The sequence below is a fragment of the Echiichthys vipera genome (genome assembly GCF_963691815.1).
Source record: "Echiichthys vipera genome assembly, chromosome: 4".
NCBI classification, from domain to species: Eukaryota; Metazoa; Chordata; class Actinopteri; order Perciformes; family Trachinidae; genus Echiichthys; species Echiichthys vipera.
The window spans coordinates 15497503-15515978 of record NC_139829.1 but is presented as its reverse complement, the minus strand read 5'-3'; the positions used below and the strand labels follow the sequence as shown (position 1 = coordinate 15515978).

The 18476-nt window shown below is 39.7% G+C and overlaps 1 protein-coding gene across 1 annotated transcript in view; it reads right to left on the bottom strand.

Annotated features, from left to right (window-relative positions):
* Positions 1-18476, bottom strand: part of fbxl17 (F-box and leucine-rich repeat protein 17) — a 219999-nt gene that overhangs the window by 47560 nt on the left and 153963 nt on the right. The window contains exon 9 of the mRNA XM_083912507.1: positions 17120-17196. Coding sequence (XP_083768633.1) covers positions 17120-17196 — 77 coding nt within the window. The remainder of the gene's footprint in view (positions 1-17119; positions 17197-18476) is intronic.

Below are 18476 nucleotides of genomic sequence, written 5' to 3'. Positions count from 1 at the left end.
CACATTTCAGGTAATTATTCTTCTATTGCGATGTTTTGTATCTTGCAGAATTAAATTACATCAAACCTACAAAACCTACAGAGTCGTCTTGTCCTTTAATTAGTTGCACCTCACAATTTTAAGAATGCCCATAACAAGCATTTTAGAGAAATACTTGTGAACTTTTTTTTGTTTTCACATGTGCACTCAATCGCTCCTTATTCAGCCTGACCTGGTACTATATAATCAGTTTTTCTCTATGCCTGCTTTTCTTTCACTCCACCCTCAAGGAAACATTTACAATAAGTATATAAAGTCATGCAACCAAACACACTTAAGGATGACACTCAGACACACAAGCAAAAACACAAACAGGCATCCAAAGTGTCTCTTTCCTCTGTCCTGGTGTCGGGCATATAATTGAAGGCTTACAATGCACTCCCCTTCTGCTAAGCCTTGCTATCTTTCAGGCCACACACTGCTCTCACTAACTATCCTCCAATGGTACACATCTGATTAGGGCTCCTCTGTAAATGAAGCTTTAGGGGATGTTCCGATAACAGAAGGAGAGAGGATAGAAGGAGGAGAGGTAAAAGAAAGATTACAATATGTAAAGAGGAGACAAGGAGTGGGTTGGCTTGAGTACCAAACAAGAACACAGAGGTGGGGACTAGTGTGGGAGCAATGTGATACTATGATGAGGCAGTGAGTGAGGTCATGACATGACGCCTCAGCAGTATCATATTAAAAGGGACATTTCTCCTTTCACGTCGATTAAGTATCCATTTGCTGAAAATGTGGTCACTTGACATTTTTAAAGATTGACGAGACTGGCATCTCTGAATTTAAAAATGGTTTCTAGCATTCATAATTTAATCAATAATGTAATAGAGTAATTGTCACTTCAAAATGGCCTTGGCAAATATCTGGACAGTTTTTTATTTCCGATTTGTTCAAGTACAGTCAGCATATCAAAGAGGACATATGCTACATCTTGAACCAATATTTCATTGTGTGTGCATTTTACAATTTCAATTAACCTTGAATGAATCATTTATTTTCTATCACCCCCAGGAGTTTTATTAATCACTTCCTACCTGGTTTTTCCATTCATTAACTTGAACTCACAAACCGGGGCCACTTAACTGATGGCCTTAAGTCATTTCAAATAGTCCCTTTGATTAGTTTTTGCCTATTAATTGAAAGCAATATTAATTTATTCTATAATCTAAAATATAAGTGCCTTGAGATATTTTCTACAAATATATATATATATATATATATATTTATATATGTCTATGTGTATATGTCAAAATGAATAAGCATGAAATTTAAGAACTTGTGATATACAGGTAGCTAGCTTTCCAAAAAAATCCAACAAAAATAATTTGTGTGGTGGTGAAAGACTGAGCAGTTCACAACATCCTACTCAACCTATGGCACTTCTTTTTGGAGCCAACCCTCATACATTAATTTATTCATCTTCAACCGCTTGTCCCTGTCGGGGTTGCAGGGGGGCTGGAGCCGATTCCAGCTGACATCGGGCGTGAGGCGGGGTACACCCTGGACAGGACGCCAGTCTATCACAGGGCACATAGAGACAAACAGAGACAGACAACCATTCACACCTACGGGCAATTTAGAGTCATCAATTAACCTAACACGAGCACGTCTTTGGAATTTGGGAGGAAACCGGAGAACCCGGAAAAAAACAACGCAGACAAGGGGAGAACATGCAAACTCCACACAGAAGGGCCCCAGCCGGGATTCAAACCAGGAACCCTCTTGTAAATTTTCATGTATATCATGAGCTTCCATCCAAAATAACACTTCTAATTTCTTATTCAGTTAGTTATAGCTCAGCAGTTTCATTATACAAAAGACTCATACACGTAATTAATGAAGCAAATATGTGTTGCAGTAAATCAGACACACCCCAGCTGCCTTTTATGTTTAAAGAAAAGTGATTTACAGATGACTTTTATCATATAATTATAATGAATCCATACACATTCTGTACAAACCAACACACACACTAAGTATAAAGGCAGGGGTTTTATCAGTGTCATTGATCGAATGATGAGCAAGAGTAGCCAGCACCCTGTGACACTGTGGCTATTTGCCAGAGCTGATGCTGAACACATTTAAGCTAAGCCATTTAAACATGGCCGATGCGTTATGTATTATAGCCATTCCCTGTCAACTGGATGATGTACAACACTTAGTCAGACAATGGAGTAACAGCAGGAAATGATATCAAATGGACAGAAAGAGGAAAAGGGGAATGAGAGTGAAGAAGTCAAAGACACTGACTTCAGGGGCCAATAAAAAGTGAGTAAGAAAATGAAAGATGAAAGAGGACATTAAGAATTCAAATGAAAAGTGACCTTTAAGTACAAATAGATTTTGCATTTAGATACTTCAGTAACCTTCATGTAAGCAGAGGAATCCTACAGAGATAAAGACAGGGATGTTCTATTGGACAGCGGCCACCAGGGTGGACTAAACCACAGCAACTATGGGAGGTAAATGACAGGTCAAAGGTCAGAGCCAGCAGGAGGAAATGACATCAGCAGGAAGTATGAATAAACAGTGGGGTACAATCATCCAATGCAAGAACTGACCTTGTAAGGGATTAGCAGTGGTATTATCTCACAAATATACAGATGTAGAAAAATGAGTGAGGGAGTGACCTTCCAAACAGAAAGTTTGTAATTTCAAGTTGTGTGTTTAACTGAAACGCTGACACATACACTTGATGTATTAATTTAGCAGATTACTATTTCATGAGTAATTTTAAATGTAACTGTTTCATCCCATTAATTTGCAAGTGATGTCATTTGATATGTGATGTAATATCAATTTTAAAGACCTTTATTTAACACTTTACAATTATCTTTTATTGAACTGAAATTCAAATCATGTAAACAAACACAACACGGCCGAGCTTCTATTGTGTCAAGTTAAATTGAGATTGGATGTGATTGGTTGAAGATTGGATGAGAAGAGTCACTGAATATGTCCTGGATTTGAACAGAGACTCCTTAATACGTGTTATAATAAAGTAGTCTTATTGAGGGCTTACTTAATTAGTTTTCACTTTGACAGTGTCCCATGTATGTGTACATATATGTGTACATATACTGTATGTATATGTATAGATGCTCATCCTCGATTATTTTTACTGTTGCCTTTCCATCAGCTTGAACAAGTCTGGTCATTCTCCTCTGACCACAAGGCAATAAAAAGTATTGCCAAGAGCTGCTGATCACTAAAAATGTTCTTTTTGGGACCATTCCCTTTAAACTCTAGATATGTTTATGTATGTCTAGGTCAGCAGCTCTCTAAATGACCTTCTTCCCCATACAGATGATTGGTTTGAACAGCAGATCATCTTAGCCATGACTACATGCACTCAGTTGCTGAGATGTGACTGGATGATTAGATATTTGCATTAACAAGCAGTTAATGAATAAAGTGTAAATAAACAGGTGTAGCTAGCAAAGCAGCAAAAGATTAGATAGCTTTTATCGTCAATGAAATTAAGGGTGCTCTCACAATGCCACCGTTCAGCACAAGATAAAAGAATACAATGTAAAAGTAAAAACAGTGCAAACGGCATTTTTAAATTGACGTAAGAAACAAAAAGTATACAAAACAGAAAATAATTATCAAAAACTGCACGTTTCAAAGGTGCAGTGCCGTTAAAGTGGCCAGTGAGTACACACAACTGTTGAATGTGTGTTCCTTAGATGTGTGGTTAAAATAATAATAATATATTTAGCAAAAATACTTGCAACCTTATTGAAATTACAAAAACTGCACAGGGAAAAAAAATACTGCCAAAACAGCAGTTATTTAAAATTGAAGTAGTTACATGCACAGTTTTTCAGATATGAAAAGACAAAGGCAACTACGGCACTGTAACTGTCACAGAAATACACCAACAACGGAGAAGAAGAGATGGGGAGACGCTGCGTATGTCCATGACCAAAACCGGCAAGTTTCTCTCTGTCTAGAGAGACATCTACCGACTGTTTTTGGTGTTATTGGAGACTTTTGTGGTGTTTGGACACTGATGCACGAATCACTGTAGTTAGTGTCAAAAGATTTAGCAACTTTTCAGACCTTCTTAGCAACTTTATTTATAAAAAGCGACTAGCGACCAATTTAGCTACTTATTCAGACATCAGGGAAAAGGGAGAAATATATTGTCAGCCTAGTTCATTCCCACGCATGTGGCTCAGAGTACAGTTCAGTATACAGTCAATGGGTCCCTGTCTCCCTCCAAGCAGCAGCACAGTTGATGTTATGTGACGCCGCGAGGTTAGAGGTCAAAGGTAGGGCCGATGACGGCATCGTTTATGTGGTTTTCCCGTCCAGAAGACAACACCCTGGGGGGCGTTTTCAAATTTTCCCACTCTGGGACCCAGTTTCAAAAGATACCATTTACAGGCTCCGATAACGTCGGCTGCATGTGGATGATCGTCCAAAACGATACATATGTGTCTACGTGTGGACGGGCCCTCAAACTACTACACTGAATATTTAGCGACGTGGTGGGGTTTGCCTACTGTGGGTTTAGGCTTTGCATACTTTTTATATCAATAACCATCAAGTCAGATAAACTACAAAAATATCAAATATCTGAACAATACCAAAGTCCCATTGTGATTACCAGTTATGTATTGACATGACAGACTCATTCATTTGTACTTATGAAACTGTTTAGGTTGGCTTTCAAACTTCATTGTTTCAAGACACTTAAGGGCCGATTATACTCCGATATTAACTTTTGCCTCTGCAGTCTGCAGATTTGTACCACTGATATGGACTCAAACAGTTTCATCATAACTCACTAAGGTCCGCTCGGTGTGGCGTTCCAGTATATGCATTTCCTGCTCTATTTCTGAGGATGGCGGTGGATGCCTTACACTCTCTGCTCTATCTGTCTTTTGGACTTAATAAAGTTCTGCCTTTAATGTCCTCATCCGACTTTTATGTCTTCTTCCCCTTCTCCCTCTTCTACTGTATAACTTGGCAAACCAGCTAGAAGTGCATACCGGCACAACACAGCAGGCGCGTTTGCTATGTGTGCGTTTTTGTTTGTTTTTTGGCTGTAGAGGGACAGTCCACCAAGAACATTGCGGACTTGGGAAGATGACGACATGATGATGATATTTATGTTACGCAGACCAAGGCTGACTCTTGCAGGCAAGCAGCAGTGTATGAGCTGAAAAGTCAAAGACTACACTGACTTGGCGTAGGCTATTATCAGCTGCTTGCATTTTAAAGCCAAGTCATGATCTACTTTTATGTTGTGGGGATAAATAGGTCTAGTTTAGCTCAGTAGCACATTATGAATTCTAGATTGTAGCACCCTGGTAATATAATGCTTTATATTTATCATGAGCTATCTGACGAAAGCTATGGGGGGTGTATATACTGTCTTTATTTGAATAAACATCCTTAGACCTTGCAGAAAAAATGAAAATTCACAAAAACATTAAATCAAAACAAAAATGTTAAGAAGACATAAGAAAAAAGAAACCAAAAAAAGAAGCCCAGCAGCTGAGGTTAATACCAAAAGGACAGAAAATAAATAAAAGCTTTCACGTTCAGTAAGTGGGCATCTCCCTAAAGAGCTCCATTAAACCTTTTCAGGGTGAGCTAACAATAGAAACCACAGCAGGGTGCTTCAACTATTAAACACTCCAAAATCTGGTCGCCAACACACATAAGCACCCACGTAACCTACAGGACAGCTCCATTCACACCTGGGAGAGATGAGGAGGAGGATGATGAGGAGAGAGGGAGAGAGAGTAAGAGAGCGAGGGAAGGAAAGGATTAAGGAGGGCAGGAATGCACAGGAAAATAAAATGAGATAACCACAGAGAGAAAGAGAAGCCTCTAAGTCATTGTAACAATACCAATCATTTCACACCTGTCCACAGGCTCTATCATTGCTACTCCAAAGAAATGGTACAGTTGATGTGATGCTGTCTCTATATAAACACTCATCTAGACACACGCACACGCACACACGCACACAATGGAACTAATAAGAAAAAAAAGAAAATGCAATGTTTCACTTCTATAAACAAAAACCTTATAGCCAGCAAAACAGGGGCATCTTCTATAACTTACACAGCTTGGTGTTATTGAGCCCCACAGGCACACTTAAAGCATACTGTTATTAGGACCTAAAGGGCTGAGATGACGGTAAGAGAGAGAGAGAGAGAGAGAGAGAGAGAGAGAGAGAGAGAGAGAGAGAGAGAGAGAGAGAGAGAGATACAACAAATGGACCATTTATATCAAAGCCGCATGAACACACATGGGGCCCCTTGTTGCTAAAGCTCTATCTAGAAGAGAAACATTATTGTCATCCAGCAGCTCACAGATACATGATTATATCCTTTGTACACGCCCATCCCTTCGTACACAGGGACACATACATCTGTGTACACAGACACAGACATAGACATTTACATATAAATCTATATATACACAGCTACACTTTAGTCATTTCAATCCTTCTTCTACATAGACTTAACCCTGAAATAGCAGTGGCTAAAGCATTTTTCCCCTAAAAAAATGTTACGGCAAAATTTGCATGCTGACATTTGATAGTGTGAGTGAAGGAAGATATAAGCATGAGCTCAAAAGTGCATCTATAATATGTGTGTACTTCCTGTGTGTGTTTGCATCTGTGTGTTTATGTGTGTGTGTGTGTGTGTGTGTGTGTGTGTGTGTGTGTGTGTGTGTGTGTGTGTGTGTGTGTGTGTGTGTGAATGCCAAAGTGTCCTGCCTGGTTGTAATCCCTGAAGCAAGGATGTGTGTGTGTGTATGGGTGCGTGCGTGAGAAAGAAAGAGAGAGAGAGAGAGAGAGAGTCAATGTATGAGTGTGTTTGTGTGTGACCAGTAAGATGGTAGACAGCGTAAGCCCCAGCCTTCACAGCTTAAGCTCCCCTCACTTTTCTCCCCCATAAGGCAAACAGTGGATAGACCACAGGGCTTAGCTGGAGAAAGAGGAGGGGAGGACAATATATGGAAACTAATTCAATTTCAGCCTTTTTGCGCTGCTCCCCAATCTGCAAATACCACCACAGGATGATGTAAGGAAATGGAAATCTCGATTTATATACTCAAAGACACACTATGAAGAAGAAGAATCTGTAGATTGGAACCCTATGGAAGAGTACTTATACACTTGAGCAGCAGTCATCCAGTTAAATGCCTCCCCTCTGTGGAGGTTCAAGCCAAGCCTCGAGTTGCTCCCTCCTTACCTGTCACCCTCTCAATTTTCCTGTATATCATTTAATGAACTTTCCAAACTTGTAAATAGTGGGAAAACAGTCATCCCTCTTATCCTCTTATTCTCTACAGTGAGGCTGCTTTACAGTTTCCATGCATAAAGCCAAATGCCTTTTTAAAAAAAAAGTATTATTCTTTACTTACTTTTAGGGTGTCCCTTGTTGCATTTTAAAACATAACAGGTAAAAGAAAAGATGAAATCTAACACTAGTTTGCAAAACAGGAAATAAACCTTATTTCCTGTTTTGCTTTGTTTCGTTATGTACTTTATGTCTTTTGGTTACTTGCATTTAGTTAAATTTAGCTGATAAGAATAGACCAATAGGTATCTCATTTGCAACTATTTTGGATGGTTTTAGTCATGTTTTGCAAAAGTGGTCTATCACTAGTGCAGTCAAAACGGGCCTGTTAGGAGCAGGTCGATGGTTTGGCTTAGTATTGCTACTCGCAGATTTCTTGAGAACCGCTCATATGCACTTCATTGGGTCCTGAGCAATACATGTGCCAGGACATAGTTGCATGCAAAGGAATGCTAGAGTAAGCAGGTAGTAAATGTTTGAGTTTGCTACAATATAACATACCTGGTCTCTCTTTCTAATAGTTTCAGTCAAACAGCTGATAGGTGTCCCCTTCCAATACACTGCACCGTGTGTAAATAACACACTATTAATAAATATGTCCCATAGAGCTCAAGAGCTCACAGTCTTGGAAAATGAAATACTCCCAGTAATTAGTTGAACCTAGAATCAACGTAGATTGTAAAAGTGAATATTTTTGAGCTTTTAGTTGGACAAAACAAGACACAAGATATTCATAGACTAAATAATTACCTGGTTATCAATCAACCTTTATATATTTATACTCATAGGATACTGAAGTTTCTCTCATTTAGAGTATCAACGCTTAACCAAGAAGACAATTGGTAGATTCATTTTCAATGAAATAACTGTTAGTTTCAGCCCTTGATAACACAGAGCAAACATTTGTCCCCCTATGCATCAGCATCCAGATGATCTTGCAGGATTATTGAAGCCATTCTGAGCTTGGTGTAATGCTGGATGTATTCCCCGCGGCACAGGTACACTCATTGCTTTGCAGAGATAATAATCCACTTTATGAGTCTTTGCCCTCACCATGTCCAGTAGCACTCAGCAACATACTCTTTTCTACTCTCTGTTCCACTGTCTCTCCTGCCTCTCAAGGAGCAAACATAGCATATGAATTTCCCTAGTAGGTGAAATTTTTTAGTATTACTGCTTCATTGGTTTTTAGGGTTTTGGCGCAATATGGGAAAGGGTCATGGGAGTTGGCCTTTGGGCTTGGCTTCCTCCAGTTTTACGGTTTAACACTTAAAGGAATTGATGTCAGGAGGACAGTTTTCCTGTGAAGTTGTGATAGAATGGTTCCACGCTTTAACATTTAAGTTGCCAGGTGAGTAAAAATGTGATTTACCTCTCCAGGACCAAGAACCTTAAGGGTAGATCCAATAATATTCTGATGTTCATGACCTAATAAGCCTGTGAATATCTTAATTTGTCCTGGTTATTATTTTCCCCAAAGAAATTTAAGTCAAAGGCAACTGGACATGGCTATTTGTCTAGGAAGAAGTTTCACCTCTCATCCAAGAGGCTTCATCAGTTCATCTACGCATCTGACCAGGCTGGGACTGGTCCAAATGTCTAGTGTGGAGATCCAGGTATTTAACCTTTCACAAGGCTGATGATATAACTGGAACCCTTTGTGCTCCAAGTACCGTCTTTTGAGTGACAGTCGTTGGTGGGAAGTTGGTTTCGACTTTGTTAGTGCTCTATTGGGTCATAACGGCAGCTGTGGAGACACTGGAGGCCATTTGTGAACAATTGTTTGAGTTTAGATTGTTTAATCTCCTGGGAAGGGATGAAAGGGCAGCATTGTAAATTGGAGATAGGTGGTGTCTCAGACCTCCTCCTCTGTTTAGGGGTTGTTTCTCTACTTTTACATAGATGGCTTCTTTTACTCCTCTTTCAAACCATCTGTCCTCTCTGTCAAGGATATGGACAGCCTTCAGTGACTCCATAGCTGTCGTTCTCACCCAATAGAGCACTAACAAAGTCTAAACCAACTTCCCACCAGCGACTGTGACTCCAACGACTGTCGTTGGCACTTGGAGCACAAAGGGTTCCAGTGACATCATCGGCCTTGTGTACGCCCCTGATTAGAGGTTAAATATGGATCTCCACACCAGACATTTTGATCATTCCCAGCCTGGTCAGATGCGTAAATTAACTGATGAAGCCTCTTGGAGGAGAGGTGAAACGTCTTCCTAGACAAGTCCAATTGCTTTTGACTTAAATTTCTTTGGGGTTCATGACCTAATGTGACTACATATGCTTCTCCAGAGTACATCTATAGTATCATTTTGTCAACAAATTTATACATAAATGTAATGAAAGTAGCTGTGTTGGTCTATACATTGCTTTTAACATACTTTCAGATATATATTTTAGTTTTTAAAATATTGTTCACAAATATAAGTCCCCACATGACAAGTGACGTGGCATGTCAAGAGCAGTAACATGATTTTTGGATCCCCCATAGTTGGATTTTAACAAGGCATTAAAAAAACAATTACTTTAAAAAACTATTGTACACTAGCAATAATGAACACTAACGGGAACACCCATACTGCAAACCAAGAAACCACAACCTTATTGATACGCAACTCAAACATATATATGCGCACAGACCCACTCACAGTGGTGATACAGACGGACAGATTGTCTATTGACTTGCTCCCCTTTTGCAGCCTGCATAAATCTGCTGTTCTGCTCTGCGCATTTTAATTGACTGCTTTAAGAGTTACATTATTTACCTACTGAATGCCAAACAGAGAAGAGCAAACAAGCTATTACACTATCTAAGTTTACATCACATTATGTTTCACAGCACTTCGACTGTAGGTGGTGAATAACTGCTACGTAAACAAACAAGATGGAGGGAAAGCACACAAATGCACAAAGAGAAAATAGAGATGTCAAAAAGAAAGTAAACAGAAAGAGATAGAAGTTGATGTATGAGAACAACAAGGGCTGCAGCCTTTTCCATCATTACCATATCACCATGAGGTTTGATGATGCCACATGTAAATACAATGACTGATCGTCGCATTCTTTTCAGTGATTCCGATATTGTGTGACATTTTTAAAATGGTACCATGGGATGCATCCATGGCTCACAAGAAATGGATATTGGGCTGAATGGTTTGACATGTACATAAATATATGTAGTAAAGAGTAATAAAAAGTGAATATGGGCTTAAGGTTAAAAGCTAGCAGAATATCTTGAGCCTTAAGTATGCCCTAATGGCCTCATCATAGTGTATATGGAAGCCTAACAATCACATGTCATTTTCATAGTCAGATAGTTAATGTGCTGTTTCAGCTACGTTTATGCTAGGTAGCTTCAACTTGTAAAAAGCATGAAGCTACTCTGGGGAATGAGTGTGTATCAAAATTTCCCCAGCGCCAAGGGGAAGCTATTAACGTACACAAAAGCTTGTACAAAGGCATGTAAACAAGCACAGAGTCACACAAACACACACACACACACACACACACACACACACACACACACACACACACACACACACACACACACACACACACACACACACACACACACACACACACACACACACACACACACACACACACACACACACACACACACACACACACACACACACACACACACACACACACATCGGTAAAGATGCACACGTACAGCCATACTTCATTCTTGAGGTTCCGCTCAAGGCGGCAGGGAAACCCCATCTATCAACGTTCTGTACATTTAGAGTAAAGCGCCTCAGATGAAAGCGGGAGTTGAAAGATGAATGGAAAGAGGGATACGAGGGGAAAAGACAGGAGGAAGGGGTTTGGTGTTGGAACAGAGTTTGTAGCAGAAAAAATAGGAGCAAATTGTAGATGCATGTTAATTATGTGAGCTACGGGACGGGTGGGTGGGGGGCGGGGGAGTGATCAAATACGAGAATAAGACACTAAAAATTGAATGACAACAGTAATCTCACAAGCTGGCGGATCGGTAAATACAGATGGACATAATGAAATGCACAATCTGAGTAGCTCAGTCCTTCTTATACAACAATACAACACAATGACAACAGTCTGGACGATTGGCTGTCAAGATTTATTATTAGGTGTAATATAGTTGAAAAGTAGTAGAAAGAATGTTCAGAAAGTTTTTCCCCGGTTTTAGTTATCATTAATTATGTCCTCAATGATCCATAACATAGAACCCCAAGAGGGACCTGGATGATTTAGCTATACTTTATAATTACATTATGGCTGTCAAGACTCGGTTCTGTCAGTATCCTCCTCTCTTCCTTTTGTGTGAGTTTGTCTCCTTCTGTCTGTGTTTCCCTGCAAGTGTGTCTCCCTCTTGTTTTTTGTTGTCTAGGTCCGGTAGGTGTTTCCCCCAAGCTGCAGCCTGTTACGTCAATCACCTGGTAACTACTTATACCCTGAGCTGACAGGCATGCAGCGTCGGACCGTTGTATTCCTTCATCGGTAAACTACTACCCCCGGATTGGCATTCCTTTTCTCGTTTGTGGTTTTCACGCTCCCCGTTGCTAAGTATATTTAATCATTGTTTGTTTCCTGTTTCTACGTAGCTTCCCGTGTACCTGTTTCCTCGTCCGTCTCCCTGATCTTCCGTCGTCTCCTCGCTCCTGTTTTTCCTCGTCCGTCTCGTTATTAGTATTACCTGTTTTCCCTGTAGTGTTTCACGTTTGTTTGTAGTTGTTATTAAATATTTGTTTGTACTTTTATTCCGTGTCCGTGTCTGCATTGGGTCTACTCTTTTTGTGTTATCTCTGTACCGTTCATGACAATGGCTTTAATCATTTGATCTTTGTGTCTATTTTCAGTTTGCAAGGTATGGCGGATGGCTCTAAATATTGGCCGTAGTGATCCAAAATGCTTCATAGTTGCAAATTGACACGGAACCTGAAACTGAACTCGCTTAGCTTGGCTTCCACTTGCCATAAACTGCACAAACAACAGCACTTTGAAATGTTGTCGTTTAAAAGTTCACATATTCTGTATATATGAACTGGCCAAGAGAATTTCCTGCCCAGGACTCAGAAGTACTCAAAATGCTAGTCACCTAACACTGCCTATACAATAAATGAATAGAACTTTGACTTACATCAGTGTGGAAGCCGGAAATAATCCCTCCCACTCCGAACACTCTATAGCAGCTCTGCTTGAAGATCTCTAAAAGCAAACCAAAGCTGCTTCTTTTCTTCCCTCTCTCTCAAATACAGTCTCCCACAGGTGTCTCGCTCATCTTGTATTCACACAGATGTACACAGGAGGCCGTGACTGACAAGGTAAGGGATCGTGGAGAGGCATGCGGGTGAAAGAGAAGGAATTACCATATGTAAAGGACAGAGGTGCCAAGGTCTCTCTTTCTGTGGATAAAGTTCAGGTAGATGTACACACTCACAGTGTAGACACAGAAATGGATGAATGTGAATGCAAAACACACATGTAAGAACAGACTCGAAAAGATAAAGGAAGGTAGCACTGTCTATCCAGGTGTGTTGAAGAGGCATTATAGACCACCACCTGTGTATGGGTCGCTCAATGAGGATGACAGCGGTGGTGTGGGGATCTGATTAGCACTGGGAGCAAGGCTGAGTAGGGTTTCTCATCAGGATCAGCTTTCAAACCATGTTATAGTGGTGCTTTTATTTCTGATGGGGAGATGGGCAAACTGAGACCACGCCGTCTGTCTGCCTATGGGAATAAGGAACTTACTGTAGGTGGCGCTACTTTTTATTTTGTTATACTGTGCGTGAGGGGTTAAAAAAGGGGGCAAGTGTGTACCCCTGTGACTTTCAAGCAACTGCATTTCTTTATGGTAAGTCACTGCATGACATATTCTCAGGTACTGGAAGAAAAGGCAAAGAGATATTATTTCTAATGTTAATTTCTGTATCAATACTTTCTTAACATACAGTAATCTCTGTTTCTATCTCATGAGATTCATAGAGGCATGTTTTTCTTTACTTTGATTTTTTTTTTTAAAGAGATAAGCATATCACATGCAAGTTTTAAGAAATCTACAACACACTCAATCTGTTTCTAGACCCCAACAGTCCATAGCCACTTTAATTGCAGCAATGGGACATTTAAATACATATAATTACTGAATGTTTTGGGAAGGGTCTTTGCAGCCCTGGAAGTCTGGAAGTGGCAGTGATAAGTGGGCACTCTGTAGATTAGGGGTTCTTACACAAAGGGTCAGGACTTTGAAATTACTCAAAGACCTACAGCTTGAGGGTCCCCATATAAAAAAAAGTGAGTATTATCTAAATAACCTTGGGTCCCAGAGTTATGCTAAATGTATTCGATATAGATTTCATGTTTTTGGAATCCAAGAACTACAGAGTACTCCTAGTGTCTGGTTAGATTAAGGAGGGTATATTTCAGACACTATTTCTGGGTACTCTTGACCACACTGTAGAGTCAACAGGGTTCTGCAGGAGTGAGTCCTAAAATACAGAAATTTGATAGCATTTTTTGCACTTCCAGATCCCTTGTTTCGAAGTCAGTGGGTTTTTTTCAATGAGTTTTTGGTTAGATGTCTGAAATAAGGTCTGGAAGCTAGTGGTGGTGACACTGTAATCATGTGCAAAAACATTAAAAAATGTATTTTATTCATCTTCAGAATAATTGTTTGTTCACTTTTCTTACATCTATTTTCTTTTTGTTGAAGGAATATTCTGTACTTTCTGTCACAGTGTTAAGTGTGCTACTTAACACTGTGACAGAAAGGAAAACAGAGTGTGGAAAGAAGGACAGAGGAAATGTGGAGGGAAGGCTTTTAAAGGTTTAACAAAATGTTGCATAAATCTCAAGAAATATGTAAATCCAGGTGTTTAATAAGTCTCTATACTGCCTTGGATACAAGCAAAATATTACTTAAGCTAATTAGTTTTCATGTTCTTTAATGAACGGGAGAGAAGTCCGGGTCTAGTCTTTCACAGCAATAATAGGGCTTTCAGTAAGATCATTACTCCAAAAAGGGTCCATCTTTGCTTTTTCCATTTGTTTCCTCCTCCTCACAAAATAATCTCCAAAAACATCTGCCCTGGGAGTAAAATTACACATTGCCCAGCTCTTTTTTTCAACAACTAAACCTGTCTTCATGTCTCTCTGTATGTCTGTCCTCAAAGCTCCTATAAAATCACACAGGAAGCAAAAGCAGGGAGGAAAACAGAACACTCAAACATAAGAGGCTTGTGGACATCTCAAATGCACTCAGAGAGGCCATTAATAAAAATAATTAGCACTGGAGATGGGCGGAAAAATGGGGGGCCAGCTTGGCTGATGTAAAATCTCATTTCTGTTATTTAATTTATCAGAGACTGAGGCAGGAAATCCACCAATCATTTTGTTGGAGCACAGAGCTACTTTAATGTGCATCTCTCTCTGACACACACACACACACACACACACACACACACACACACACACACACACACACACACACACACACACACACACACACACACACACACACACACACACACACACACACACACACACACACACACACACACACACACACACACACACACACACACACACACACACACACACACACACAGATCCCATCATCAGCCAAAGGGGGCCGGAGGGGTCATTAGTGAAGGAAGAAGATCAGATATCACCAATTCATCTTGGTCAAAATGATTAGAGAGAAACAGAGAGAGAGAGAGACATGTATAGGGGGGTGGTTGTGAGCATTTCTGGCTTAATGTACTATTGTGATCTTGGAGTCATTAATCAAACACCAGCAGAAAACGCCCAAGTAACATTTCACACGCACTCACACGCAGTTGAGGTTCTGGGTCACAGAGGTCAAGGTGATTATTGTCAATGTAACTCAGAGAAGTCAGCAGCAAACTGCAGTCAGTGTTGGGGGGTAATCATTTAAGTCTACACTCCGTGGCACACTTTGTTGGAGAGATCTCTGACAATTAGTGCCTGACTGGTAATAAAACTTTTTTTTAATATATATATATATATATATATATATATATATATATATATATATATATATATATATATCTGTTGTCACTACTGAGTAAAACCGCTATAGGGCAGGCAAAAAAAGTGGCAGCATACATACAGAGTGAGAAAAGATGAAGGGCTTGATTGCCCTCAGAAAAGTAGCAAATAGCCTGGAGTTGTTAATTGCTAACTGTATAATACCCCATTAAGACAAATATGTGGCTTGCCTATAAATTTTACTCACCAATGGAAAAAGTGGATACTGTGTGTGTCGCCTTTTTTTGACAGTTGCTCATTGTTCACGGTCATATCATACATCAGCCCCAGTACGATATAAGAGTATGATACAGCTTCACATGATTGATCTGTACTGTATGTCTTGAAATTAAATGCAATGTCTATAAGGGCTTTACTAGCACATAAAAGCAGCCTAAGACACAGCCTAAGATCTCTAAGCTCTCAAAAAAACATAGAAGGACTAACAAGCATAAGGCTTGTTTGTCTCTTATCTCAGTAGTCCCTTTGTCCCATTTTCAATCAGCTTATCAATCAGACAACAGCAAGAAAAGTAAAATAAAATAACTGAAGCAATATCATCCAACACAAAAAAACTAAACGTTACTCACTTTCTTCAGCTCAAAAGAAATAAACTCACTTTAAGCATTCGACTTAAGAAAACACCCTGGGATCAACAAGCAAAAGACCTGTTAGTTTGTTACCTCATAGTGACTTTAGGCAATTTTGACTTGACCATTCATTCAGAGAATGGTGATTGACAAAATATAAGGACACAGACCCTAGCTAATGTATAATAAAGTATATGGAACTTGTTTGAATAAAAAGTCAAATAAACTTAATCAAACTTGGGCAAAGATGTTTCATCACTGTCAGAGCTTCCATTTTGAGCACAGAGGGTATTTTGATTTGCAAAGATGATCAGAAATAAAAATAAATGACAAAAATAACTTCAGATTGTGTAAATGTTAGGTAGACACCGGGAAGCAGCAGTTGGCTACACAGCTGGTAGCTTTCATTTATGGAACTCCCAGGGTACACATATACACAAACAAAGGCTGCAACAACTAAACAGAAAAACACTGCCACACAAGGAATCAAATAATTAATGCACGCAGCGTAAGTCGGCATTGCAACCCCTGATGCTTCAGTACTAAAGTACTCCAACTGTGCATTGTACTGCAGCTGATAAAAGACTCAAATATTCTACAAAACATATGGCAGAACGGAATCAAGCAGAGGAGAGAGGTAAACAAAGTAAAAAGGGGAGATGATGCTAGAGGGATAAAAAGGCTGCCTGTCTGTACACTGAGAAGGAAAACAGCATGTGTGTCTCCTGTCAGACACTACAAATACAGTACATCTAGTCCAGAGACACAAGCAAACGCATAGCAATCCTGCCAGCAGCAGTCATTGCATTCATACACATACTATACAGGGATACAATGCTCCTACAATATTTTAATTTGTTCAGTTTAGAAAATGTCTACTTAAATTATAACTACATAATGAACATCTATGAACTGCACTAAAGAGATCCAGCGAACATTACTTTATTCCGTGGGAAACTTTTCAATAATATTTTTACTGTTTGCAGGTCTCATAAGAGGGCGAGTCGTAAAATGAAATGAGTCCTGAATCATGGTAGTGGCTGTGGGTAATAATGGTTATGATAATAATGTTGGCGGCTGACTGCAACAAAGGGACAGTGATTGAAAGTATCCTACCGTGGTCTGTGATTTTACAAGACACAAGATAGAGCTCCTTCAGACTTCTCCCCTCCTTGGCGATGATTTCAACACACCTAGAGAGGGACACAGAGAAAGAGCAACCGTTTAAAGTGTCACCTGAGGCATGTTTTGTTTTGTATATTGCGTTTCACTCTAGCTTGAAGGCAATTTTGACCTGTACAAAAAGAAACAACGATGTACGTGCATTCACATATTCACACATATACACATTCACACATTCACACATATACACATTCACACATTCACACATACACATATACACACAGAATTACTATGCAGTAAAGGTTAAACAGTACAGCTGCAGGGTCATAACTGCTCATATATTCTGCTTCTTTTAACACACACAAATCTATAATTAAACACCTGATCTGATGAGAGAAGCATGCACCAACAGCGTGAGTTTTTCTGCACACACACATAGTAGGGAGCTTGCTCACTTCAAAGAGGGATATCTGCATTCAGCCCAATGCCTGAGCCCAAACGACCTACAGTGTGTGTGTGTGTGTGGGTGTGTGTGTGTGTGTGTGTGTGTGTGTGTGCGTATGTGCGTGCGTGCGTGCGTGCGTGCGTGTTTACACTAGGGAAGGCCAAGGGGAAGATCAGAGTATCTGTATCAAATGATTCTCTTTAAATGCCTCTAATGAGAGGAGGGTGTGCAACAACTAGATTTTGATCAACGCATTTGACCTATTAACCTTCAGGAGAAAATCTTTTGATCTTTCTGCTGATGTTCTATCATGAATATTTATGAGACAAAAAAGACAAGCACACATACGGTACAGCTCACACTTTATTGTGAAAGCAGAGGTGGATTAAAAAGTCATATAGAGCTGTCTTCTATCATTGAGTGTATTGTATTCATACACTGAGGCAACTTGAGGTTATTCTGAAATGCATTGCTCAAATTCACTGGCTTATCTCACCGTAGGACAAGGTAGGTGTAATGCGTAAGGACTTCTCTTCTTTCATGTTTTTTTATGCCACATCCTCACTATGAAGCAAACATGAGTGAAAATAAGCTGCGGATAAACAGGGAATTCCATACAGCGAAATTTCCTTTTGAACAAAAGCATGATTTGTAAGCTTGTATTTCTTTTAGGACAATACATCTGTGGATGTCACTTGACGTGTGACATATCACACTGTAGGATCAAGGAGGAAAAAGATGACAGTGAGAGGTAAAATGTGTGTCATATTTCTAAAATCCTTATTTCTGAGTGGAGCCAAAGCTGTTAAAATGTGCACTGGACTGTCTGCTTTAGTTCACTGGGCTGCATCTTCATATTTCACCTTTTTTTTAAATATACATTTCTGTTGCGGTGGCCCTGCAAAC